Raw genomic sequence first — 27,774 nt, forward strand, 5'->3', positions numbered from 1 at the left:
TTGATATAAGTATTACGAAATAAGAGGTGTGTGTGTGTGTGTGTGTGTGTGTGTGTGTGTGCAGTCAAAAAACGAAGGTGACAGACAGTATTGCTAGCTTGTAATAACGACAAAAAACTCTTCAGGTCGTTGGCAGGAGAAAATACAGACAAAGGAAGAAAGGCTTTTTGAGGTTACCGGCGTTAGGAGTGGGAGGGGAGATGCTGGTTAACTCTTGCATGAGGGATTTGGACACTGGTTAACTCTACAATTACAAGTCACTCAGGAATGAAGATGCTGGTTAACTCATGCATGAGGGATTTGGACAGTGGTTAACTCTACAAGTCACTCCGGCCCCCCCATCTTAGGGAGGAATGAAGATGCTGGTTAACTCTTGCACGAGGGATTTGGACAGTGGTTAACTCTACGCTTTCAAGTCACTCAGGAATGAAGATGCTGGTTAACTCTTGCATGAGGGATTTGGACAGTGGCTAACTCTACGATTACAAGTCACTCAGGAATGAAGATGCTGGTTAACTCTTGCATGAGGGATTTGGACAGTGGTTAACTCTACGCTTACAAGTCACTCAGGAATGAAGATGCTGGTTAACTCTGGCACGAGGGATTTGGACAGTGGCTAACTCTACGCTTACAAGTCACTCAGGAATGAAGATGCTGGTTAACTCTGGCACGAGGAATTTGGACAGTGGTTAACTCTACGCTTACAAGTCACTAAGGAATGAAGATGCTGGTTAACTCTGGCACGAGGGATTTGGACAGTGGTTAACTCTACGCTTACAAGTCACTCATAAATGAAGATGCTGGTTAACTCTTGCATGAGGGATTTGGACAGTGCTTAACTCTACGATTACAAGTCACTCCGGCCCCAAGTCACTCAGGAATGGAGATGCTGGTTAACGCTTGCATAATTTGAGTTGGACAGCATAAGGATAAGCTAGAGTACAAAGTCGTGTATAGGGGAGCGGCGGGGAGGGTGGAGAAGGGTAGAGGCATGCAGTTCCCAAATCCAAAAGAGCAGCCAGCGTGGAAATTATCGACAGAGGGAAAGGAAAGGAGAGTTATGCTTTAAGACGTAGCGCAAGACAGTATTAGCATCTGTGACGTGGCTGGCTTATAAAAATGGTGTCAAGTTTCCGGAGAATGATGTAAGAAATTGTTCACAGCGAGTTTCTTTTTCACGACAGAACATAAGCGTGGTATTGACCCTCAGACACCTGCTCTCGGTGGTCTGAATTACCGTCACTTTTCCTGCCTGCGCTAGATTCTTTTTGCTTGTCTCACAGGTTGTCAGACCGGATTACATTTGTCTATTTTTTTCCTTCAATTGTCTATCTCGTGTGTGTGTGTGTGCTGTTTTTTTTTTTCTTCATCCATTTTTTCTTCCTTCCTTTTTCTTTTTGTTTTTCTTTTCATTCATTCTTTTCTTTCCCTTTTCTCAGTTTTTTTTCTTTCCTTTTTCTTTTTTTCTTTTCATTAATTTTTTCTTTCCTTTTTCTCAAGTCTTTTTTATTTCCTTCTTTTCATTCATTTTTTTTCTTCTTTCCTTTTTCTCATGTCTTTTATTTCCTTCTTTTTCTTCTTTTTTTCTTCTTTTCATTCATTCTTTTCCTTCCTTTTTCTCATGTCTTTTATTTCCTTTTCTTTTTTCTTTTGATTTATTTTTCTTCCTCATCCTTATTCTTAAATCTATACTCCCTCTTTTTTTCTTCCCTTTCTTTCAATTCGCGTTTCTTCCTCTCTTCCTTTTTCTTATGTCTATACTATCTCCTTTTATTTCCTCCTTTTTTTCTTCTTTCAATTAACTTTTCTTCTTCCTTTTTCTTATGTCTATACTCTCCTCATTTTCTTCTTTTCTTCTTTCAATTCACTTTTCTTCCTCTCTTTCTTCATTTCTTCTTTCCATTCTCTTTTCTTCCTCTTCCTTTTCCTCCTCTTCTCTATCCTTTCCTCGCTTCTTCCTCTTTCTCTCACATTTTCTCACCTCCCTGTTCATTCCTTTTCCTCCTCTTTATCCTTTCCTCGCTTCTTCCTCTTCTTCCTCTGTTTGTTTCCTTATTTCACCTTTGTTTCATCTCCTATTCCTACCTACCTCTCTCCTCCTGTTTTCTTGTTTTTTCTTATTTTGCTTATCGGATTTTCTTTATCGGATTTTCTTTGAGTTTCTTTATTTCTGTTATTTTCTTTATCTTGTATTTCTTCACATCTCCCATTTTCTCATTCTTGTTTTCCTTCAGTTATAATTTTGTTGTTTTATTCGTATTTTCTTTATCTTTTTCTCAGTTTCTTTATTATTTCTATCTTATTTATTTTCTTTATCCTCCCTTCATTCCCTCTCTCCTTGTCTATCTCTCATGGTGTGTGTGTGTGTGTGTGTGTGTGCTCTATTCTGGCAACACTGTATTACCCTATTTCACCTGTATTTCACCTCTTATTTCTACCTCTATCTTTTACCTTCTATTTTATTTTCTGTATTCTTGTTCTCTTTCTTTGTTGTGTCGGGGTTATAGATTTGATACGTGAATTTGATACGGATTTCCTAATAACGTCGAGGCTGTGAGTTATGGACAGTCGGGCAGTGCTTACTCTCAGGGAAGGGACGCATTTTTTTTTTGTTGTGGACACTCATGGTGGGTCAAATCGATCGCTCCTTGGAGGGTCTTTCGTGGGAGTTTTGAGCATTTCCAGGGGTAGTTTTACGGCCCTGGTGGTAGTGTGACTCTTCCTCTGTACCGTGAACCTAAAGAAACACCTATTTGACAAGGCTTTCGTGGGAGTTTTGAGCATTTCCAGGGGTAGTTTTATGGCCCTGGTGGTAGTGTGACCCTTCCTCTGTACCGTGAACCTAAAGAAACACCTATTTGACAAGGCTTTCTTGGGAGTTTTGAGCATTTCCAGGGGTAGTTTTATGGCCCTGGTGGTAGTGTGACCCTTCCTCTGTACCGTGAACCTAAAGAAACACCTATTTGACAAGGCTTTCGTGGGAGTTTTGAGCATTTCCAGGGGTAGTTTTATGGCCCTGGTGGTAGTGTGACCCTTCCTCTGTACTGTGAACCTAAAGAAACACCTATTTGACGAGGCTTTCGTGGGAGTTTTGAGCATTTCCAGGGGTAGTTGTATGGCCCTGGTGGTAGTGTGACCCTTCCTCTGTACCGTGAACCTAAAGAAACACCTATTTGACAAGGCTTTCGTGGGAGTTTTGAGCATTTCCAGGGGTAGTTGTATGGCCCTGGTGGTAGTGTGACCCTTCCTCTGTACCGTGAACCTAAAGAAACACCTATTTGACAAGGCTTTCGTGGGAGTTTTGAGCATTTCCAGGGGTAGTTTTACGGCCCTGGTGGTAGTGTGACCCTTCCTCTGTACCGTGAACCTAAAGAAACACCTATTTGATAAGACTTTCGTGGGCGTTTTGACCATTTCCAAGGGTAGTTTTATGGCCCTGGTGGTAGTCTGACTCTTCCTCTGTACCGTGAACCTAAAGAAACACATATTTGACAAAGCTTTCGTGGGAGTTTTGAGCATTTCCAGGGGTAGTTTTATGGCCCTGGTGGTAGTGTGACTCTTCCTCTGTACCTTGAACCTAAAGAAACACCTATTTGACAAGGCTTTCGTGGGAGTTTTGAGCATTTCCAGGGGTAGTTTTGTGGCCCTGGTGGTAGTCTGACTCTTCCTCTGTACCGTGAACCTGAAGAAACACATTTGACAAGGCTTTCGTGGGAGTTTTGACCATTTCCAAGGGTAGTTTTATGGCCCTGGTGGTAGTCTGACTCTTCCTCTGTACCGTGAACCTAAAGAAACACCTATTTGACAAGGCTTTCGTGGGAGTTTTGAGCATTTCCAGGGGTAGTTTTATAGCCCTGGTGGTAGTGTGACCCTTCCTCTGTACCGTGAACCTAACAGAACACTAATTAGAACCCGATTCATTTCCTTTTCTGCCCTTTGGGAATAATTGATGTGGAGGATTGTGGAAGCGTCTACTAGTAACCAACCGTGGAATGTGAACGGCAGGGTTGATTGTCTTGGGTGGAGTCGGCGGGTGAGTGAAGCAACGCACCACCTGACGTATGTTCCCCCTTGTTGGTCGGCCCCACCTCGTTAGTGTAGCAGGGATGTATTTTATAGTGTTGCCATGCTTGCTTGTCATGCTGTCCCCCGGAGCTCATATTAGTCCTCTTGAGAGCTTCACTAGAGGTTGGTAGATGGTCATTAGGGCTTTTTCTTCTATATCTTTTGTTTCCCTTCATTTTCTTCATTCCCTTCATTCTTCCCTCTTTTCTCACCTCCCAATCTTTCCTCTTTTTCCTTTTCCCCTTTTTTTCCTCTTTTTCACAATTTCTCCCCTCCCTATTCATCCTTTTCTCTTCCTCCTTTTCCTCCTCCTCCTCTTGCAGTCAACCTATGTTCTTTTCTTCCTCCTCCTCCACCTTCTTTTCCTCTTCCTCTTCCTCTTTCTCGCATTTTCCCACCTCCCTATTCATTCCTTTCCTCTTCCTTTTCCTCTCATTTTCTTACCTCCCTCTTCATTCCTTTCCTCCTCTTCCTTTTTCCTCTTTTCTTCCTCTCATTTTCTTACCTCCCTGTTCATTCCTTTCCTCTTCTCTTCCTTTTCCTCGTTTCTTCCTCTTTTTCACATTTTCTTACCTCCCTATTCATTCCTTTCCTCTTCCCTTTCTTCCTCTTCTTCCTCTGTTTGTATTCCCTTATTTCACCTTCGTTTCATCTTCTGCTTCTTTTTTCTTTCTTAATATTTTCTTGTTTTCATTTTCCTTCATCTTTTCTTTATTTTCTTCTCATTTTTTCTTTGTTTTCATATTTGTTTTACGGATTTTCTTTATCTTTCTTTCTTTGTTTCTTTATTCACCATTAGTTTTAGTCCATTATTTCCTGTCATCGTCGTCGTGTGGGTAGTCGTAGGCCGCGGCGATGACTGTACACTACCAGGTCGTATAGTCCGGCAAATCTTGTGGCGGCTCTGACGTAGGCAGCCCGCTAGACCCTGTTGCCACGACTCCAACTGACCTCGCACAACGTGTCTCTCACACCCTTCTCTCTCTCTCTCTCTCTCTCTCTCTCTCTCTCTCTCTCTCTCTCTCTCTCTCTCTCTCTCTCTCTCTCTCTCTCTGTGTGTGTGTGTGCCTGTGTGCGCGTGTGCGCGCGAGAGAGATAAGTGGGGGTGTACTCTCATTCGGGGAGTATGGTGCTCGACAATGCATAATAATAATAATAATAGTAGTAATAATAAACCTCTTTAAGAAAAATCGCACCAAGAGCTGACAACGCCGCGGTGGCAACGGTGCCAAGTGTTGTACAAATTTCTTTGTATTCACTCACAGATAGAGAATCAATCATAAAAACCATATTTGGTTTTTATACTAAAGTGTGAGAGAGAGAGAGAGACACGGGGGGAGAGAGAGAAGGGTGTGAGAGGCACGGTACGCGAGGTCACTTGGAGACATAGCACCAGTGTCTAGCGGGCTGTCTACGTCAGAGCCGCCACTTAAGATTTGCCGGACTATAGCAGCGAGCGGGACGCTAACACTGGTCCTGAACGCCACGCCCGCCCGCTAGCCACCCAGCCGCCGCCCCACGCTGCGCAGCTGAAGTGAACCATTTTTTTTTATGCGCATGTTATATTTTTAACGACGAATAAAACTCAAGGACGAGAAAAAAAGAAAATGTAAAACGCGAAGATGACAATGCTCGTTGTTCGTTTTTTTTCTTGTTTGTTTGTTTGTGTTTGTTTTGCTGATCCGGTTCATTGAGTTTGTTTTTTATCGCTTTATCTGTTTATCTCTATTTCCTTTATAATTGTTGTCCTCCTCCTCCTGCTGTTGTTTGTTCTTCCTTTGTGTTCCTCCTCCTCCTCCTCTTGCAGTCTCCCTATGTTCTTATGTTCTTATGTTCTAATGTTCTTTTCCTCCTCCTCCTCCTCTTGCAGTCTTCCTATGTTCTGATGTTCTTTTCCTCCTCCTCCTCCTCTTGCAGTCTTCCTATGTTCTGATGTTCTTTTCCTTCTCCTCCTCCTCCTTCTTTTCCTTCTCCTCCTCCTCCTTCTTTTCCTCCTCCTCCCCCTCCTCGTTACTACTACTTAAAAAAATATATATGATGATAATGCCTCCCCCCCACCCCCTCCCCTCCTTCACCCCCTCACCTATCCCTGACCCCGCCCCCTCCTCTCCCAACCCCCTCCCTCCCCCCTTATCATTACGAAACGGTGTCAAACAAATTTAGTATCCAATATTTTACACACACACACACACACACACACACACACACACACACACACACACACACACACACACACACACACACACACACACACACACACACACACACACACACACACACACACACACACACACACACACACACACACACACACACACACACACAGACACACACAAACGAATACACACATGCATACAAAAACACACACACACACACACACACACACACACACACACACACACACACACACACACACACACACACACACACACACACACACACACACACACACACACACACACACACACACACACACACACACACACGGGTCACCCAGAAACGTATACACACACACACACACACACACACACACACACACATTAGGTCAGGTACCTGTGTGCAATTCCAGGTGCTAATTGGCAGTCTGTGTGTGCAGCTGTTGCTTGGCTCTGTGACCAACTAAGGGCTGGATTTGTCTTTACTTTTGTTTTTGTTTGTCTGATTTTACTTTTATTTTTTTTTATTTTCCTTTATTTTCCCTCTATTTTGTTTTATTTTCCTTTATTTTTTATTTTTATTTATTTTTTATTTTTTATTTTCCTTTATTTTTTCCTTTTTTCCTTAATTTCCCTCTATTTTGTTTTATTTTCCCTTATTTTTTCTTTTTTCTTTATTTTCTTTATTTTTTATTTTCCTTTATTTTTATCCTTTATTTCCCTCTATTTTGTTTTATTTTCCTTTATTTTTCTTCATTTTCTTTTATTTTCCTTTATTTTCTTTTTCTCCTTTTCTTTTTTTGTAGTTACGGTTCTTTTCTTTTTTCGTTATTTTTTCTTGTAGAATATGAGTTTTTTTTCTTTTTCTTCAGCTTTTCATTTTTGCTTTATTTTTTTCTTTATTTTCTTCTTTATTTCTTTTGTCTTGGAGAATATTTGGATTTTTAAATCTATCTTGTCTTCATTTTTTATTGTTTTCTTCATTTTTCTTCATTTTTCTTAATTTTTCATTTTCTTTATTTTTCTTTATTTTCTTTGTCTTGTAGAATATTCGGATTTCCTTAACTTTTTATTCATTTTTATTCGTTTTTCTTTTTAACATTTCTTTTTCCTCTTTTCTCTTTCATCTTTTCCCTTCATACATGTTTTTCTTTCTTTTTAACATTTCTTTTCATTCTCTTTCATCTCCTCCTTCTTTTCCCTTCATACATTTTTCTTCTTTAATATTTCTTTTTCATTCTCTATCTCCCAGTCAGCCATCTCTTAAGTTAACCAGTCAGCCAGTCAGCCATCTCTTAAGTTAACCAGTCAGCCAGTCAGCCATCTCTTAAGTTAATCAGTCAGCCAGTCAGCCATCTCTTAAGTTAACCAGTCAGCCAGTCAGCCAGTCAGCCATCTCTTAAGTTAACCAGTCAGCCAGTCAGCCATCTCTTAAGTTAACCAGTCAGCCAGTCAGCCATCTCTTAAGTTAACCAGTCAGCCAGTCAGCCATCTCTTAAGTTAATCAGTCAGCCAGTCAGCCATCTCTTAAGTTAATCAGTCACCCAGTCAGCCATCTCTTAAGTTAATCAGTCAGCCAGTCAGCCATCTCTTAAGTTAATCAGTCAGCCAGTCAGCCAGTCAGCCATCTCTTAAGTTAACCAGTCAGCCATCTCTTAAGTTAACCAGTCAGCCAGTCAGCCATCTCTTAAGTTAACCAGTCAGCCATCTCTTTAAGTTAATCAGTCAGCCAGTCCGCCATCTCTTAAGTTAATCAGCCAGTCAGCCATCTCTTAAGTTAATCAGTCAGCCAGTCAGCCATCTCTTAAGTTAATCAGTCAGCCATCTCTTAAGTTAATCAGTCAGCCAGTCAGCCATCTCTTAAGTTAATCAGTCAGCCAGTCAGCCATCTCTTAAGTTAATCAGTCAGCCAGTCAGCCATCTCTTAAGTTAATCAGTCAGCCAGTCCGCCATCTCTTAAGTTAATCAGTCAGCCATCTCTTAAGTCAGCCAGTCAGCCAGTCAGCCATCTCTTAAGTCAGCCAGTCAGCCATCTCTACAGTCAGCCAGTCAGCCAGTCAGCCATCTCTTAAGTTAACCAGTCAGCCAGTCAGCCATCTCTTAAGTTAACCAGTCAGCCAGTCAGCCATCTCTTAAGTTAACCAGTCAGCCAGTCAGCCATCTCTTAAGTTAACCAGTCAGCCATCTCTTTAAGTTAATCAGTCAGCCAGTCCGCCATCTCTTAAGTTAATCAGTCAGCCATCTCTTTAAGTTAATCAGTCAGCCATCTCTTTAAGTTAATCAGTCAGCCAGTCCGCCATCTCTTAAGTTAATCAGTCAGCCAGTCAGCCATCTCTTAAGTTAATCAGTCAGCCAGTCCGCCATCTCTTAAGTTAATCAGTCAGCCATCTCTTTAAGTTAATCAGTCAGCCATCTCTTTAAGTTAATCAGTCCGCCATCTCTTAAGTTAATCAGTCAGCCAGTCCGCCATCTCTTAAGTTAATCAGTCACCCAGTCCGCCATCTCTTAAGTTAATCAGTCAGCCATCTCTTTAAGTTAATCAGTCAGCCAGTCAGCCATCTCTTAAGTTAATCAGTCAGCCATCTCTTCCATCTCTTAAGATCTCTTTCAGCCATCTCTTAAGCCATCTCTTAAGTTAATCAGTCAGCCAGTCAGCCAGTCAGCCATCTCTTGTTAATCAGCATCTCTTAAGTTAATCAGTCAGCCAGTCAGCCATCTCTTAAGTGTCAGCCAGTCCGCCATCTCTTAAGTTAATCAGTCACCCAGTCCGCCATCTCTTAAGTTAATCAGTCAGCCATCTCTTAAGTTAATCAGTCAGCCATCTCTTAAGTTAATCAGTCAGCCAGTCAGCCATCTCTTAAGTCAGCCAGTCAGCCATCTCTTAAGTCAATCAGTCAGCCATCTCTTAAGTCAATCAGTCAGCCATCTCTTTAAGTTAATCAGTCCGCCATCTCTTAAGTTAATCAGTCACCCAGTCCGCCATCTCTTAAGTTAATCAGTCAGCCATCTCTTTAAGTTAATCAGTCAGCCAGTCAGCCATCTCTTAAGTTAATCAGTCAGCCATCTCTTTAAGTTAATCAGTCAGCCAGTCAGCCATCTCTTAAGTTAATCAGTCAGCCATCTCTTTAAGTTAATCAGTCAGCCAGTCCGCCATCTCTTAAGTTAATCAGTCACCCAGTCAGCCATCTCTTAAGTTAATCAGTCAGCCAGTCCGCCATCTCTTAAGTTAATCAGTCAGCCAGTCAGCCATCTCTTAAGTTAATCAGTCAGCCATCTCTTAAGTTAATCAGTCAGCCAGTCAGCCATCTCTTAAGTTAATCAGTCAGCCATCTCTTTAAGTTAATCAGTCAGCCAGTCAGCCATCTCTTAAGTTAATCAGTCAGCCATCTCTTTAAGTTAATCAGTCAGCCAGTCAGCCATCTCTTAAGTAATCAGTCAGCCATCTCTTAAAGAGTCAGCCAGTCAGCCATCTCTTTCAGCAGTCAACCAGTCAGCCATCTCTTATCAGTCAGCCAGTCAGCCATCTCTTAAGTTAATCAGTCAGCCAGTCAGCCATCTCTTAAGTCAGCCAGTCAGCCATCTCTTAAGTCAGCCAGTCAGCCATCTCTAAGTCAGCCAGTCAGCCAACTCTTAAGTCAGCCAGTCAGCCATCTCTTAAGTTAATCAGTCAGCCAGTCAGCCATCTCTTTAAGTTAACCAGTCAGCCAGTCAGCCAGTCAGCCATCTCTTAAGTTAATCAGTCAGCCAGTCAGCCAGTCAGCCATCTCTTAAGTTAATCAGTCAGCCAGTCCGCCATCTCTTAAGTTAATCAGTCAGCCAGTCCGCCATCTCTTAAGTCAGCCAGTCAGCCATCTCTTAAGTTAATCAGTCAGCCAGTCCGCCATCTCTTAAGTCAGCCAGTCAGCCATCTCTAACCAGTCAGCCATCTCTTAAGTTAATCAGTCAGCCAGTCAGCCATCTCTTAAGTCAGCCAGTCAGCCATCTCTTAAGTCAGCCAGTCAGCCATCTCTTTAAGTTAACCAGTCAATGATCAGCCATCTCTTAAGTTAATCAGTCAGCCATCTCTTGTTAATCAGTCAGCCAGTCCGCCATCTCTTAAGTCAGCCAGTCAGCCATCTCTTTTAAGTCAGCCAGTCAGCCATCTCTTGTCAATCAGTCAGCCATCTCTTTAAGTTAATCAGTCAGCCATCTCTAAGTTAATCAGCCAGTCAGCCATCTCTTTAAGTCAGCCAGTCAGCCATCTCTTAGTAGTCAGCCAGTCAGCCATCTCTTAAGTCAGCCAGTCAGCCATCTCTTGTCAGCCAGTCAGCCATCTCTTTAAGTTAATCAGTCAGCCAGTCAGCCATCTCTAAGTTAATCAGTCAGCCAGTCAGCCATCTCTTTAAGTTAATCAGTCAGCCAGTCAGCCATCTCTTTAAGTTAATCAGTCAGCCAGTCAGCCATCTCTTTAAGTTAATCAGTCAATGATCAGCCATCTCTTAAGTCAACCAGTCAGCCATCTCTTTAAGTCAACCAGTCAGTCAGCCATCTCTTAAGTTAACAGTCAACCAGTCAGCCATCTCTTAAGTCACCCAGTCAGCCATCTCTTAAGTCAGCCAGTCAGCCATCTCTTAAAGTCAGCCTGTCAGCCATCTCTTAAGTTAACCAGTCACCCAGTCAGCCATCTCTTAACCAGTCACCCAGTCAGCCATCTCTTAACCAGTCACCCAGTCAGCCATCTCTTAAGTTAACCAGTCACCCAGTCAGCCATCTCTTAAGTTAACCAGTCAGCCAGTCAGCCATCTCTTAAGTCAGCCAGTCAGCCATCTCTTAAGTCAGCCAGTCAGCCATCTCTTAAGTCAGACAGTCAGCCAGTCAGCCATCTCTTTAAGTCATCAGTCAAGTCAGCCATCTCTTAAGTCAGCCAGTCAGCCATCTCATTAAGTTAATCAGTCAGCCAGTCAGCCATCTCTTTAAGTTAACCAGTCAGCCAGTCAGCCATCTCTTACCAGTCAGCCAGTCAGCCATCTCTTAAGTCAGTCAGCCAGTCAGCCATCTCTTAAGTCAACCAGTCAGCCATCTCTTGTCAGCCAGTCAGCCATCTCTTAAGTTAACCAGTCACCCAGTCAGCCATCTCTTTAAGTCAACCAGTCAAGTCAGCCATCTCTTTAAGTCAACCAGTCAGCCAGCCATCTCTTTAAGTCAGCCAGTCAGCCATCTCTTAAGTCAGCCAGTCAGCCATCTCTTAAGTCAGCCAGTCAGCCATCTCTTAAGTCAGCCAGTCAGCCAGCTCTTAAGTCAACCAGTCAGCCAGTCAGCCAGTCAGCCATCTCTTAAGTCAACCAGTCAGCCATCTCTTAAGTCAGCCAGTCAGCCATCTCTTAAGTCAACCAGTCAGCCATCTCTTAAGTCAGCCAGTCAGTCAGCCATCTCTTAAGTCAGCCAGTCAGCCATCTCTTAAGTCAACCAGTCAGCCATCTCTTAAGTCAACCAGTCAGCCATCTCTTAAGTCAACCAGTCAGCCATCTCTTAAGTCAGCCAGTCAGCCAGTCAGCCATCTCTTAAGTCAACCAGTCAGCCATCTCTTAAGTCAACCAGTCAGCCATCTCTTAAGTCAGCCAGTCAGCCATCTCTTAAGTCAACCAGTCAGCCATCTCTTAAGTCAACCAGTCAGCCATCTCTTAAGTCAACCAGTCAGCCATCTCTTAAGTCAGCCAGTCAGCCATCTCTTAAGTCAACCAGTCAGCCATCTCTTAAGTCAACCAGTCAGCCATCTCTTAAGTCAACCAGTCAGCCATCTCTTAAGTCAACCAGTCAGCCATCTCTTAAGTCAGCCAGTCAGCCATCTCTTAAGTCAGCCAGTCAGCCATCTCTTAAGTCAGCCAGTCAGCCATCTCTTAAGTCAGCCAGTCAGCCATCTCTTAAGTCAGCCAGTCAGCCATCTCTTAAGTCAGCCAGTCAGCCATCTCTTAAGTCAGCCAGTCAGCCAGTCAGCCATCTCTTAAGTCAGCCAGTCAGCCATCTCTTAAGTCAGCCAGTCAGCCATCTCTTAAGTCAGCCAGTCAGCCATCTCTTAAGTCAACCAGTCAGCCATCTCTTAAGTCAGCCAGACAGCCTTCTTCTTTTTTCAAGCCATCTCTTTTCAGCCTCTCTTAATTTCTCTTTGTCTCTTGTCAGCCAGTCAGCCATCTCTTTCATCTTATCTTCATACACTTTTTTCTTTCTTTTTAACATTTCTTTTCATTCTTTTTCATCTCCTTCATGTTTTCCCTCCACACATATTTTCTCTTCTCTCTCTCTCTCTCTCTCTCTCTCTCTCTCTCTCTCTCTCTCTCTCTCTCTCTCTTTCATTCTTTTTTCTTCCTTCGTTCTCTTCATTTTCTCAATTTTCTTTCTATTTCTCTCTCTCTCTCTCTCTCTCTCTCTCTCTCTCTCTCTCTCTCTCTCTCTCTCTCTCTCTCTCTCTCTCTCTCTCTCTCTCTCTCTCTTCCCCTTTTCATTCTTTTTTCTTCCGTTTTCTTCTCTCTCTGTCTCTATATCTTTCTCTCTCTCTCTCTCTCTCTCTCTCTCTCTCTATCTCTCTCTATCTCTCTCTCTCTCTCTCTCTCTCTCTCTCTCTCTCTCTCTCTCTCTCTCTCTCTCTCTCTCTCTCTCTCTCTCTCTCTCTCTCTCATTCCCCTCACGTGACTTCTCAGAACACACACACACACACACACACACACGACCTCCCCAACACACATACACATGACCTCCTCAACACACACACACACATGACCTCCTCAACACACACACACACACACACACATGACCCACGCACACACACACACACGCACGCACACACAAAATAACTTAACCTTGCAAGATCTAGTCCGTCACTTATTCATTCCTCTCTCCTCCTCCTCCTCCTACTTTTACTGCTACTCCGTCACCTTCGTTTTCTTTTTGTTTCTTTGTCTTCTTCTTCTTCCTCTTTTTTCTCCCTCTTTTTTTCTCTTCCTCTTTTTTTTTCTCTTCCTCCGTTTCTTCTTCTCTTCCTCTATTTCTTCTTCTCTTCCTCTATTTCTTCTTTTCTCTTCCTCTTCTTCTTTTCTCTTCCTCCTCCTCATCTTTTCTCTTCCTCCTCATCTTTTCTCCTCCTCCTTTTCTTCTTTTCTCCTATGTCTGTTTCTCTTTTTTTTACTTATTTTTCTTTTATCTTTTTTTTCTTTTCCTATTCCTGTTTTATTCCTGTCTTCCTCTTCCTTTTTCTTCTTTTTTTCCCTCCCTCCTCTTCCTCCTCCCATTCATTCTTTTATAATTAATTTCGGCCTCATATTTTTTTTCTCTATCTTCTTCTCCTCTCTTTACGGTCCACCTCCTCCTCTTCTTCTTCTTCATTCTTCTTCCTTTTGTTCATTATTTATATCATCATTATCGATTTCATCTACATGTTTTTTTATCCCTCCTCCAGCTCCTCCTCCTCTTCCTCTTCTTCTGCTTTGGATTTAGGAAGAAAGGGAGGGGGAGGGAGAATGAGGAAGGAGGAGGAGAGAGAGAGAGAGAAGAGAGAGAGAGAGAGAAATGAAAGAAGGCAGGTGTCTGTCTGTTTGCGTGTCTGTCTGCCTTACGCTTTCACGCCCAAATCCGCCGCCAACGCGTACTACCTCTGGCGTTGACGTGGGCAAGGTCATTAGCGCAGGTGACCTCGGCGATGGTACCCGTGTTCTTCCTATTACTGGTGCGTCCCTGTTCTTCCTTGTGCTCCTTTTTGCTTGTGGCGGCTTTGTGTGTGTGTTGTTGTTGTTGTTGTTTTGTTTGTATTTGGTATTTTGTTTTTCATTGTTTTGTTTTTTCAGTTTTTCTTGTCTTTTCTTCTTCTTCTCTTTCTTTCTTCTTTTTCTTGTTCTTCTCCTTCTTCTTGATCTTGTTGTGCTTCTTCTTCTTCTTCTCCTCTTTCTTCCTTCTTCTTCCTCTTCTTCTTGTTGCTGTATCTACTTGCTTATTCTATCCTCCTCCTCCTTCTTCCTCTTCCTCCTATTCCTCTTCCTCTTCCTTATACTTCTTCCTTCTCCTCTGATTTCGATTCAGTCTCCTCTTTCTTGTAAATCCTCCTCCTCCTCCTCCTCTTCTTCTTCCTCATTCTTCTTCCTATTGATGTCACCACCTCTACTTAGTTTTTTTCATACCCCCTCCTCCTCCTCTCCCCTGCCTCCCTCTCTCTCTCTCTCTCTCTCTCTCTCTCTCTCTCTCTCTCTCTCTCTCTCTCTCTCTCTCTCTCTCTCTCTCTCTCTCTCTCTCTCTCTCTCTTTTCCTCCGTCTGCTATAGTTTTTTCTTTTTTATATTTTTTTTGTTCATTCTTTTTTTTATTCATTTTGTTTAATTTTTATTTTTTCATTTTATTTTATTGTCGTCCCACCTATTTTTTTCTTCGTCTTCGAGAGAGAGAGAGAGAGAGAGAGACAAAGAAGAGAGAAAAGGAAAACAAACAAACGAACAAACATGGAAAGGAAGAGAAGAGAAAGAGGGAAACAAACACACACACACACAAAAAAAAAAACATCTTCCTGCTTACGATGTTTTGAAGGTTTTCGTAACAGTAAAGATGTTTGAGCTGGCGCCTGCCCTTCCGTGCTTATGTGTTTGTTCTTGTTTTTCTTCTCATTCCTGTTGTTGTTGTTGCTCTTCCTACTCGTCTACTTTATCCCTGTTCTTCCTCTTCTTTTTTTTCTTCTTTTCTTCGTCTTCTTCTTCGTCTTCTTTTTCTTCTTTTTCTTCTTTTTTTCCTTTTTCTTCTTCTTCCTCTTCCTTATCTCTGTTCTACCTACTCCTCTAACTTTCCTTCATTATTCTTTTCTCTTTTTTTTCTTTTCTTTTACTTTTCTTTTTCTTATTTTTCTTATTTTCTTCTCCTTTTTTTCTTTCTTTTTCTTCTTCTTTCCATTCTTCTTTCCATTTTTCTTTTTCTTTATTTTTTCTTCCATCTTTTATTTTCTCGTTTTCTTATTCTCCTCTTTCTCCATTTTCTCTTCATTCTAATTTTTATCTTCCGTCTCCTCTCTCCTTCTCTTCTATCTTCTCTCTCCCTTTCTTTTTCTCTCTCTTTATCTCTTTCTCTTCTCTTTTCTCCCCTTCTGTTTCTATATCTTCATTTTCTATATCTTGTTGCCTGGTCTTCTATGCTTCTATGTTTCTCTTATTCTCTCTTATTCCTGTTCTCTTTCTATCTCTTTCTCTTTACCTGTTTCTCTCTTTCTGTTGCCTTTCTTTCCATGTTTCTTGGTTTTTCCCTCTCTCATCTTTTGCCTTGCTCCTCTCTCTTTCTTTATTTTCATGCTTTATTATTCTCTCTCTCTCTCTCTCTCTCTCTCTCTCTCTCTCTCTCTCTCTCTCATTAATTTTTTCCTGTTTTCTCTCCCTTTTTATAATTATTTTTGTCTTTTTTTCATCATCTTTTCTTCCTTTTCTTCCTTTTCTCTTTTTTTCATCATTTCTACTTGCTATCTCCTCTTCTCTTTGCCTGTTTTTCCATGTTTCCGTGTTTCTTTCTATTTTTCTCTTTCTCTCATTCTCTCGCTTTATTATACTTTCTCTCCTTCCATGTTTCTTTTTTTCTCATCCTTTTTTCATTCTCCTTTCCATATTCTTTTCGTTGGCTGACCTTCCAAGTTTCTATGTTTCTTTGTATTATCTTGTATCCTATCTTCGCCTCTGCCTGCTCTTCCGTGTTTCCTTTTTTTATTGTATACTCTAGGAAGCAGTTCAAGGGCAAAGAAAGTTAAGACAAAAAACACAACAAAACGCCAATCACTGCCCCATAAAAAGAAGTCCAGAGGAGTGGCCGAAAGGGAGGTCAATTTCGGGAGGAGAGGTGCCTTGATGGTCCACTTTTGAAGGATTGGAAATACAGATCAAGGAAGGCTGCTCCAGTTTATCAGTGAAGGGGATGAGAGAGTGAAGATGCTGGTTAACTCTTGCATAAGGGTTCTGGACAGTATAGGGATGAATGAGTGAAGATGCTGGTTAACTCTTGCATAAGGGATCTGGACAGTATAGGGATGAAAGAGTGAAGATGCTGGTTAACTCTTGCATAAGGGATTTGGACAGTATAGGGATGAAAGAATGAAAATGCTGGTTAACTCTTGCATAAGGGATTTGGACAGTATAGGGATGAAAGAATGAAGATGCTGGTTAACTCTTGCATAAGGAATTTGGACAACATAGGGATGAATGAGTGAAGATGTTGGTTAACTATTGTGTTAGTATTTCCACGGGTAGTGTTATGAGCCTGGTGATAGTTTGTCTTCTTCTTCTTCTTCTTCTTGTCCTTGTATGTACTCACCTATTTCATCCCTCCTCCTTCCTCCATGAACTTGACAAAAAAACGTCTGGGAACCCGACTCTTCTGTGGCCTTGGGAAACCGTGGTTGTGGGAGCCCAAAGCGGCTGAAAATATGGGACTGTTACCTCACATCCTCTTCCTCCTATCCACCAAGAGTACTATTCAGGAAACCATAAACTCCACTCCTTTTTTTATTTTTGTTCACACAATGGAAAATTTCTCTATCACATTCTTTTGTTCTTCTTTTTCTTTTTCTTCTTTTTCTTTATTTTGGTTCTTCTTCTTCTTGTATGTACTCACCTATTTCATCCCTCCTCCTCCTCCTCCTCCTCTTGCCCCTCCTTCCTCCTCCTCTTTCATATCATCCTGCTCTTTTTTCCCTCTACTCCTCCGACTTAACTCCTCCTCCTCCTTCCTCCTCTTTCTTCCTCCTCCTCTTCCATTCATCCTGCTCATTTTCCTTCTCCTCCTCCTCCTCCTCCTACTCCTCCTCATCTATATCATCCTGCTCTTTTTCCCTCTCCTCCGACTTCAACTCCTCCTTTTTCTCCTCCTCCCATTCACCCTGCTCTTTTTCCCTCCTCCTCCTCCTCCTCCTCCTCGTCCAATATGTTCCCGGACCAGTTTTTTACCCGTGTCCTTCCTGTGTCCAAGTGTCCCCATCACGTACCCATCCCAGCGTGTCCTCGCCGCCCCCTTCATTACTCACCGCCTGTACCCACTCTGCCACTCAGCCCTCTCGTATTCATGCCGGCAACACCTATTTCCTGCTGCCTGACCTTCCATGTTTTTTTTGTTTAAGTTTCTTTGGGTTGTTTTCTTGTGGTTGTCTTGTTCTCTCTCTCTCTCTCTCTCTCTCTCTCTCTCTCTCTCTCTCTCTCTCTCTCTCTCTCTCTCTCTCTCTCTCTCTCTTGTAATTCTATCTTATCTTCCTCCTCCTCTTCCTCTTCTTTCGTCTTCTTTATTCTCATCTTCGTCACCTTCTCATTCTTCTTCCTCCTTCTCTTTCTCTTCCTCCTTCCTTTATTTATATTTTCTCATTCCTTTTATTCTTTGTTATCTTTCTCTTTCTTCGTCTTCTGTATTCTCGTTTCCGTCACCTTAATCCTCCTCCTCCTCTTCCTCCATTCACCTTTTCTTTCGTTCTTCTTCTTTATCAACTTTTTCTCGTTTTTCTTTCCTTCCAATATTCTCTTTTTCTTATTTTTTTTTTGGTCTGTCATTTTCTTCCTCTTCCATATATTTTTTTACTCTTTCCTTATTTCTTCTACTACTTTTAAATTCTTCCTCATATATTTTTCCTCATCTTCCTGTCTCTCCTCTCCTCCTCCTCCTCTTTACTCTCCTCATCTTCCTCCTCCTCCCCTGCATCCATCACTCGTGGTTCTCTGGTTATGCTGTCGACTCAATCTTGTGTGTACCAGGGTTCGAGGTAATGCCATAGAGCTCTGACCTTGAGGTAATAACACACACACACACACATACACACACACACACACACACACACACACACACACACACACACACACACACACACACACACACACAGTATTCTCCAGGGTGAACTCAACAGATTGTATGACTGGGCGGATAAATGGCAGATGGATTTCAATGTAGGGAAGTGCAGTATTCTGAGTGTAGGTAGGAACAACCCCTCTCATAACTATTGCTTAAATGACACTCCCATAAGCAGGTCTGGGTGCGAGAGGGATTTAGGGGTCTTAGTGAGCTCTGATCTCCGTCCAAGGGCACAATGCAGCTAGAAATCGAGCAAACAGGGTACTGGGATTTGTTTCAAGGAGCGTAAGCAACAGAAGCCCCGAAGTCTTCCTCAAACTATATTTAGCATTAGTTAGACCTCATCTTGACTATGCGGTTCAGTTTTGGTCACCTTACTATAGAATGGACATCAAAATGTTAGAATCAGTGCAGAGGAGGATGGCTAAGATGATTCAGGGGTTGAGAAACTTGCCATACGAGGAAAGACTCAAACAGTTAAACTTGCATTCTCTAGAAAGGCGAAGGGTGCGTGGAGACATGATCGAGGTTTATAAATGGATGAAGGGCTTTAATAAGGGAGATATTCATAAGGTTTTGTTGGTAAGAGAACCGGGTAGGACACGAAGTAATGGGTTTAAACTGGATAAATTCAGATTCAACAGGGACATAGGCAAAAATTGGTTTACTAACAGGGTAGTGGATGAGTGGAATAGGCTGAGCAGTCATGTGGTGAGTGCCAATACAATTGTCACATTCAAAAATAGATTAGATAAATTCATGGGCAGCGATACTAGGTGGGGTTAGGTTCACAGGAGCTGCCTTGTACAGACCCACCAGCCTCTTGCAGACTCCTTACGTTCTTATGTTCTTATCTTCTCCTCCTCCTCCTCCTCCTCCTTGTCCTCGTTTACCTGACAATTTCAAAACCACCGAAAAATCTCACCTGGTAACCCTTCTCGCTGGACCACGTGACCCAGATTCAGAAGGATTGGTCGTGACCTGCTCAAGGGGCGGAGGGGGAGGGAGGGTCAAGGTGAGGGGGGAGGGGTGATGGTGACGACTGTAGAAATATAGGGAAAGGGGACAGGGGGGGTGGGAGAGAGGGAGGGAGGAAAGGGGTGGGAGGTGGAAGGGGAGAGAAAATGGGAGATAGTTAGGGATGGGGAGGGAGGAAGGAAGAAGAAACGTTACGAAGGGAGGAGGACAAGGGAGGAAGGGAGAAGAAAAGTTACGAAGGGAGGAGGACAAGGGAGGAAGGGAGAAGAAAAGCTACGAAGAGAGGAGGACAAGGGAGAAGAAAAGAGAAGGGGAGGAAGGGAGAGATAAAGTGTGAAGCAGAGAAGGAGATAATAGAAAGGAGCAAAGGAGGAGGGAATGGGAAGGAAGGAGAAAAGAGCAGAAAATGAAGAAATGGAGAAATTTTGAACGGCCCATCCCGTTAGTGGTGCGGTCTAAAGTTGTTTATAGTGGCTGCCGTGATGTGCGACCCTTGCCTGGCCCATGCTCCCCCTCCCCCCCCTCACACAGGCGCTGCCGCCCGGTGCTCCTCTTGAACGCAGTCGCTAAAGTTAGGGTTGATTGAAGGGCTGGGCTGCACGTGGAGGTGTAAATGGTGGAGTCGACTTCAGCCCTGATCAGTGAAGCCGCCGAACTGTCATTTTTAAGGCCGCGAGGTGGTGGACTCATTTTTAATTCGGATAATCAAAGTTGTCGCTAAGTTCTGTTTATAGGTGAGGGTTTCAAGTGCCAGGTGTTGTCAGGCTCCCCTCGATGGGCTCGGCCTCGCTCGCTCACCTGGATTTCCGTATCAATAAATGAACGGTATTCCAAAACACCACCACCATAATGGATGAGGCGGGGTGTGGAGGTTACATGTATTTGTGTATTTTTGTGCAATAAACCTTTAAACGAACGGGTCTGGAGGCAGCAACTACAGTAAAGGGCACGAGCTCTCACCCGGGTATCCCTCATCTTGCGGCCCTAAAAATGACAGTTCGGCGCTTCACCCCAATGAATGGGATTAGCGGCCTCCACGGGGCAGCGTGAGGGTAATCTTCCCACACTCGGCGGGATTTGTTTCAAGGAGCGTAAGCAACAGAAGCCCCGAAGTCTTCCTCTAACTATATTTAGCATTAGTTAGACCTCATCTTGACTATGCGGTTCAGTTCTGGTCACCCTACTATAGAATGGATATCAAAATGTTAGAATCAGAAAAGAGAGAGGGAGGAAGGGAGAGATAAAGTGTGAAGCAGAGAAGAAGGAGATAAAAGAAAGGAGCAAAAGAGGAGAGAATGGGAAGGGAGGAGAAAAGAGCAGAAAATGAGTAAAGGGCACGAGCTCTCACCCGGGTATCCCTCATCTTGGCCCTAAAAATGACAGTTCGGCGCTTCACCCCAATGAATGGGATTAGCGGCCTCCAGCGTGAGGGCAATCTTCCCACACTCGGCGGTGGTTGAAAATGGTCAGCATGCACCGGTGGGACTCAACCTGGGTCCACACCACGCCCACACACTGACCGCCCGGCCACCGCCTCCCAGACGAGAGGAAACAAAGAAGAAAACAAGTTGAGGAGCAGAGGAAGGAATGGAGGAGGAGGCAAATGAGAGATAATGGGGGGAGGGGGATGTGAACAGCAAATATAGAAGAAAAAGAAAGATAAAGACGAAAATTAAGAGCAAAAAAGGAAGAGACGAAAGGAAATAATCAAAGGAACGAAGGGAAGGAAGAGGAAGGAAAAGGAGGGAGGGAAGTAGGGAGGAAAGGAAGAAGGGAAGGACGCAGAATGACATGGAGGAAAGAGAGAGGGAGGGAGGAGAGAGAGAGAGAGAGAGAGAGAGAGAGAGAGAGAGAGAGAGAGAGAGGGAGAGGGGGGGGAAAGGACAAGTGAGGTAGGAGTGGAAGAAAAAAAAAAGTATATTTGAAGAGAAATGAGACTGGGAGAAGGACAGCGTGGAGAGAGAGAGAGAGAGAGAGAGAGAGAGAGAGAGAGAGAGAGAGACTAACCTTTCATACCTGACTTAGACGTGTTGTAAGTCACCCTAGATAACAACACACACACACACACACACACACACACACACACACACACCTGACCTTTTAAATACAAAACTCTTTTTCCTGCAGTGTTCAAGGGAGTCTTATCAACATGTATATATACATTTTTTTCCCTTTTTCCTGGCACTCGAAAACCTTGAATTCTCGTTTGCTCTGAAATTTCTCTTTATTTAATTACTCGTTTATCTTTGTGTGGGGAGAGAGAGAGAGAGAGAGAGAGAGAGAGAGAGAGAGAGAGAGAGACAAAAAAATGATAATATAGAGATAGAGAGAGAGAGAGAGAGAGAGAGAGAGAGAGAGAGAGAGAGAGAGAGAGAGAGAGAGAGAGAGAGAGAGAGAGAGAGATCCAGTCAAAATAATTATTCCTTTTGTGTGTGTGTGTGTGTGTGTGTGTGTTTGTGATTCATCCGGGTCAATTTCACTAGTTCATGGAAGGAAGAGAGGAGGAGGGGAAGGAAGAAGGAGGAGGAGAAGGGAAAATAGGAAGTGAGGAAGGACAAAAGGGGGAAGACAAAGAGAGGAGGTGAAGGGAAGAGAAGGGAGGGAGGGAGGGAAAAAAGAGAGGGAAGGTCAGAGGAAGGAAGGAAATAAAAGAAATTGGGGGATGGCAGGAAGGAATGAAGGATGAGAGAGAGAGAGAGAGAGAGAGAGAGAGAGAGAGAGAGCTAGCGAGAGAGAGCTAGCGAGAGAGAGCTAGCGAGAGAGAGCTAGCGAGAGAGAGAGAGAGAGACTACCAAACAGTTAACCAAAAGAGTGAGGTCAGAGAGAGAGATAAAGAAAAAAAGATCCCTGGAAACATAACATACAGACAACAGCGAGTCTATTGGTCCATCGCGAGGTTGCCCGCTTGGTGCCACAGAGCAGATGAAGGCACTCCACTGTTCAATATACAGCTGACGCCACGCAGTAACGGTCGAGGCGAATTGTAATGAGTTGACGGTATTCGCTCTCACTGATTCTGCAGGATGCTTGTTCCAGGGGCGGGTGACTCGGTTAGAGAAAAAAAAAACCCGCCAATGTCTGTATTCGTCTCTCTCTCTCTGTCTTGCACTCTCGTTCGCTCTCTCTCTGTCTTGCACTCTCGTTCGCTCTCTCTCTGTCTTGCACTCTCGTTCGCTCTCTCTCTGTCTTGCTCTCTCTCGCTAGCGCTCTCGCTCTCGCTCTTCTATTTTCCCCCCTTTCTTTGCGTGTTTTTTCTTTTACTATTTTTTTGCTTGAATATGTAGACCGTGGTTTTTGGTCCTTAAGTATGTTGTATCTTAAGAACGTGGAGTTATCGACTTGAAGACCTGAATCATATTTCCTCGTCAGCCTCTCTATTCCAGCGTGAAGAGGTTGAGTCGCTTCCTCGTACTAAGGCTGGGTGTCCCTGAACCCTTTCCAGGAATCCAGATATGATTCAGGTCTACAAGTCTCACATTCTGTAACGTCGTCAACTCCACGTTCTTCAAGATACAAACATACTTAAGGACCAGAAATACAGACATTGGCAGGAGTTTTTATTTCTCTAACCGAGTCATCCGCCACTGGAACAAGCATCCTGCTACATCAGTGAGAGCGAATACCGTCAACTCATTACAATTCGCCTCGACCGTTACTGCGTGGCGTCAGCTGTATACTGAACAGTGGAGTGCCTTCATAATTAGGGGGTCAGAACTGCACTGCATATTCGAGGTGGGGGTGGGAAGGAGAGAAAGGAAAGGAGAAATTAATAAGGAAAGGAGAAATCAATAAGGAAAGGAGAAATCAATAAGGAAAGGAGAAATTAATAAGGAAAGGAGAAATTAATAAGGAAAGGAGAAATTAATAAGGAAAGGAGAAATTAATAAGGAAAGGAGAAGCAGGCTCTGACGAAAGGGAAATAAGGGAGAGAAAGAACTGGAGGGAATGGAAGAAAAAGAGAGACTATATATGGAAGAAATAGAGTAGGTGAAAGAAAGGGAGAAACAGAGAGAAGAAAAAAGGAAGAGAAGTGAGGGACGAGAAAAAAATGGAGGGAAGAAAAGGATGGAGGGAAGAAAGTGGAGGAAGAAAAGGATGGAGGGAAGAAAGTGGAGGAAGAAAAGGATGGAGGGAAGAAAGTGGAGGAAGAAAAGGATGGAGGGAAGAAGGAAGGAAAAAAATCACAAGAAAGTGGAGGGAAGAAAAACGAAGAGAGTAGAGGAAAGAAAGGATGGAGAGAAGAAAGGGAGGAGGGAAAGAAAGGGAAAAGGGAAAGATAGGGAAGAAAGGGAAGAAAGGGAGCATAAAAAGGGAGGAGGGAAGGAGACGAAGAAGCGGCGGAGGAGGGTGGGAGCGAGTGAGTAACCTTGACCTCCAGCAAGCTTTAGTCACTTTCTCTCTCTCTCTCTCTCTCTCTCTCTCTCTCAAGGTTATGCGTTCATACCCCGATTAAAGTGAAAGTGTTGAGAGAGAGAGAGAGAGAGAGAGAGAGAGAGAGAGAACTGAATTCTGCGTAATAAGAATAACAATCAGTGAAGCGTATAATTAAATGTCAAATTATTATTATTATTATTATTATTATTATTGTTATTATTATTGTTATTGTAATTGTAATTGTAATTACTACTCTCTCTCTCTCTCTCTCTCTCTCTCTCTCTCTCTCTCTCTCTCTCTATCTCTCTCTCTCTCTCTCTCTCTCTCTCTCTCTCTCTCTCTCTCTCTCTCTCTCACTCTCTGACCTCACTCTTTTGTTTAACTGTTTGGTAGTCTCTCTCTCTCTCTCTCTCTCTCTCTCTCTCTCTCTCTCTCTCTCTCTCTCTCTCTCTCTCTCTCTCTCTCTCTCTCTCTTTCTCTCTCTCCCTCTCTCCCTCTCTCTCTCTCTCTCTCTCTCTCTCTCTCCCTCTCCATTTATCTCTGCCTCATTAATTCTGTTTTGTCTTGCTTCTCGTCCTCCTTTCCTCCGCCTGCTCTCCCTCCATTTCTTCTTCTTCTTCTTCTTCTTCTTCTTCATCCTCAATCGCTTACTTTTATTTTTTGCTTGTGATAAAAACGACGAAGAAAATGGAAGATTGAATGAATAGGAAAAGAAAAAGAATGAAAAGGGAGAGGAAAATGAAGAAAGGAAGGGAGAAGAGAACGAATGGAGGAAAAGGTGGAAAGAGAAAAAGGAGAGGAAAAAGAGAGAAAAGGGAGAGGAAAAGGATGGGAAAGGTTGGAAGGAGAGGGAAAAGTATGGGAAATGAGATGAAAGGGTTGGAACAGAGAGGAAAAAAAAGAGGAAAAGTATGGGAAAGGAGAGGATGGAACAGAGAGGAAAAGGTTGGAAAGAGGAAAAAGAAGAGGAAAAGTAAGGGGAAGGAGAGGAGGAAAAGGATGGAAAAGAGAGGAAAAGGTTGGGACAGAGAGGAAAAAGAGGAAAAGTAAGGGGAAGGAGAGGAGGAAAAGGATGGAAAAGAGAGGAAAAGGTTGAAAAGAGAGGAAAAAGAGGAAAAGTAAGGGAAAGGAGAGGAGGAAAAGGATGGAAAAGAGAGGAAAAGGTTGGGACAGAGAGGAAAAAGAAGAGGAAAAGAGAAAGAAACCGAAAAAGATATAAGAGAGCAAGAAAATGAAAAGGAAATGAAGGAAAATTAGAAAAAAAGAAGGAAAGAAAGATAAATAGGAAGAAATGAAGGAAAAGAAAAATATAAAGAAGCAAGAATAATGAAATAAAGAGAAAACGAGAGAAAAAGACAAAAGGCAGAGGAAAGAAAATGAAAATGAAGAGGAAATGAATGAAAATTGGAATAAAAAGAAAGGAAGAGGAAAGAAAAGGATGGAGAGAAAAAAGGGAGGAAGGAAGAAAGTGGAAGAAGAGGGAGGGAAGGAAAAGTCAGAAAAGATGGAGGGAAAAAATGAAGGAAAGGAAAAGAACGAGGAAAAAAGAAAGGAAGAAACAATAAGAAAAAAGAAGGAAAAGACAAAAAGGAAAAGGTAGAAAATAATGAAAAGAAGAAACAAGGATAAAAAACAAGAAAAAAGGAAAACAACTCGTGACAAAGAAAGTTGGAACAGAAGGAAAAGAAAAAGAAAACAATAAAACAGCGAAGGAAGAAAACGGAATAAAGGGAAAATAAAAGACAAAAAAAGTGGACGATAAAGAAAAAAAAAATACAAAAAGGGAAGAACGAATGAGTTTAAAGAAAAAAGGAAGAAAACAAGAAAAAGAAAACAGGACAGAAAATATTAAAAAAAAGCAAAAAAAGAAATGAAATCTGGCAAGAGAGAGAGAGAGAGAGAGAGAGAGAGAGAGAGAGAGAGAGAGAGAGAGAGAGAGAGAGAGAGAGAGAGAGAGAGAGAGAGAGAGAGACAGAGACAATAGATGAATAAGAAGACCAAAAATAAGACAAATCAAAGGAAGTCGTACAGCACAGCATTATTACTGAACACGAATTACACTTTGGGTCGTATTTTAAAACATTTCATCGCCCAAGTTCACATATTTGACATGGCTTTCGTAGGAGCTGTAGGCCTTTCCAGGGGTAGTTTTATGACCCTGGTGGTAGTTTGACCCTTCCTCTGTACCATGAACCTTAAAAAACACTCATGAAAAACAGATTGATCCCCTCTTTGACCTTTAGAAATAGTTGTTGTGAGAAGCGATGGTGTCTTAAAATACGGCCCACAGCCACCGCCCGGGAATAACTCTTGTACATCACTGTTCAGACCCAAGTACTCAGAATCAAATACCTGTGCTTAATTATTTGTATATTCCCCTCATCCAGCGGCAGACGATTGTGTTTACAGTTCGCATGTATGAGGTCTGAGCCAACTCTAATTTTCTCCTTGTTTTAAAAATATACAGCAACAAACGGGTTGATCGCTGTGGGAAAAAACTTATTAAAACAAAAAAGAGATAAAAAGCAAAATAATGGTTCAAATAAATGCCAGGGGACGAAGATACTCCCCCCCCCCCCTCACACACACAAACAGCTGCTCGTTTTATCCGATGTTTCGCAAGACTTGTTCGTTCAGCCTAAGTTGGCGAAACGTGTTAAGAGGTCAATGCGTCATACACACACACACACACACACACACACACACACACACACACACGGTTCGGGTCATGCCAGTTCTTGAAAGTTAAACAGACAGACAGATGGAAACAGAAGGTCACTGCTATTATTTTGGTGTGTGTGTGTGTGTGCGTGTTTCAGAAAGAGAGGAGGAGGAGGAAGAGGAGGTGAAATAGTATTAATAGCAGGAGGAGGAGGAGGAAGTATTGAGAAAGGTTGGGCAGGAGCAGGAGAAGGAGGAGGTGATGTTGGGTTGCCGGATTGAGGGAGGGAGGGAGGGAGAGGTTTGTCAAAGTGGCTGTTTGAAATGGAGGGAAGGAAAGGGGGAGGTCGAGTAAGGATATTGCATAACTTTAGAGGGAGGGAGAGATAATTCTCTCTCTCTCTCTCTCTCTCACCGCCCCCCTCTCCCCACAGGTGCCTGCCGCCGCCATGCCCCCCGGGACCCCCGAGGTGGTGTACGAGGTGCTGGAGCCGGGCGTCAAGCCGCTGGGGAGCAGCCTGGGGGCGACCCTCGGGGCGCTGGCCGTGCCGCTGATCAAGCTGTGCAGCCGCCCCGCCGTGCCCCTCACGCAGCCCCGGGAGATCATCAAGCCGCCGCCGCCCCGCCCCGCCAAGGCCCCGGAGGCCCCGCCGACTCCTTTCCTCGCCCCCGAGGAAGACGTGCCCGACCTGGTGGAGGCCGTGACCCCCACCGGCCCCATGTCCATCCTGCACGCCCCGCCCAGCAGCCCATTTGACCTGCACGGCACCGTGTTCGACGAGCACCGTCCGGCGGAGCCCTCGGCGGGCAGCGAGCGCGGCCCCTGGCGCTCCATGCACGAGGGCGGCGCGTGGCTGCGGGCGCTGGGCACGCTGGAGATGCTGATGGCGGTGGGTGGCAGCTACGGCAGCCTCAACACCGTGCAGGCCGTGCGCCTCTCCGCGCCCTGCCCGCTGCTGCCGCAGGACGTGCGCGCCGCGCTCACCGTGGTGGCCAGGTACGTAAGTGTGTGTGTGTGTGTGTGTGTGTGTGTGTGTCACGGGTGCTGCATACTGTCATTGTTGTTGTCGTCGTCGTCACTAATCCCCCTTCCCCTCCCCACAGACGCACGGAGCTGCTGCAGGCGTGCGTGGCGTGGCGCTGGGCCTGGCCGTGGTTCCGCCGCCGCCAGCACGTGTCGGTGCCGTTCCGCGTTGCGTCGGGCCCCGTGATGGCGGCGTACTACCGCCTGCTGGAGACGCCGTACGACATGAGCCGCGGGCCGCTGTGGCGCGCCTGCCTGGTCCCGGAGAGCCGTGGGCCGGGCGGCGAGCACCGCGCCGTGCTGGTGCTGGCCGTGCACCACTGCCTCACCGACGCCTTCACCAACAGCACGCTGTGCCGCGAGGTGCTGGCCGTGCTCAACGCCGCCCTGGCCAGCCGCCGCTACCTGCCGCCCCTGCGCCCGCTGCCGCCGCCGCTGTCCGACCAGCTGCTGGGGCTGCGCGACTACCTGGCCGCCGCCGCCTTCACGACCTACAAGTTCCTCAGCCCTACGATCTGCAACTTCAACAAGCACGTGTACTTCCGGGGCGCCGTGCCCCGCCCCGACGCCAAACAGGCCCGCAGGGCCCGCACGCGGCTGCTGCACATGGAGATGACGGAGGAGGCGACGACGCAACTGCGTCAGCGGTGCCGCGACGAGGGCGTGACGGTGCATGCGCTGGTGTGCGCCGCGGCTCAGG

At 44.2% G+C, this 27,774-nt stretch overlaps 1 protein-coding gene across 1 annotated transcript in view; it reads left to right on the forward strand.

Annotated features, from left to right (window-relative positions):
• The window catches only part of LOC126992694 (uncharacterized), a 40,383-nt gene that overhangs the window by 11,584 nt on the left and 1,025 nt on the right, over positions 1 to 27,774 (forward strand). The window contains exons 3-4 of the mRNA XM_050851498.1: positions 26,485 to 27,047; positions 27,155 to 27,774. The exon at positions 27,155 to 27,774 is cut by the window's right edge and continues 1,025 nt beyond it. Of these exons, the coding sequence (XP_050707455.1) occupies positions 26,500 to 27,047; positions 27,155 to 27,774 (1,168 nt within the window). The 5' untranslated portion in view covers positions 26,485 to 26,499. The remainder of the gene's footprint in view (positions 1 to 26,484; positions 27,048 to 27,154) is intronic.

This window comes from Eriocheir sinensis, unplaced genomic scaffold, assembly GCF_024679095.1.
Source record: "Eriocheir sinensis breed Jianghai 21 unplaced genomic scaffold, ASM2467909v1 Scaffold5, whole genome shotgun sequence".
Taxonomy (NCBI): Eukaryota; Metazoa; Arthropoda; class Malacostraca; order Decapoda; family Varunidae; genus Eriocheir; species Eriocheir sinensis.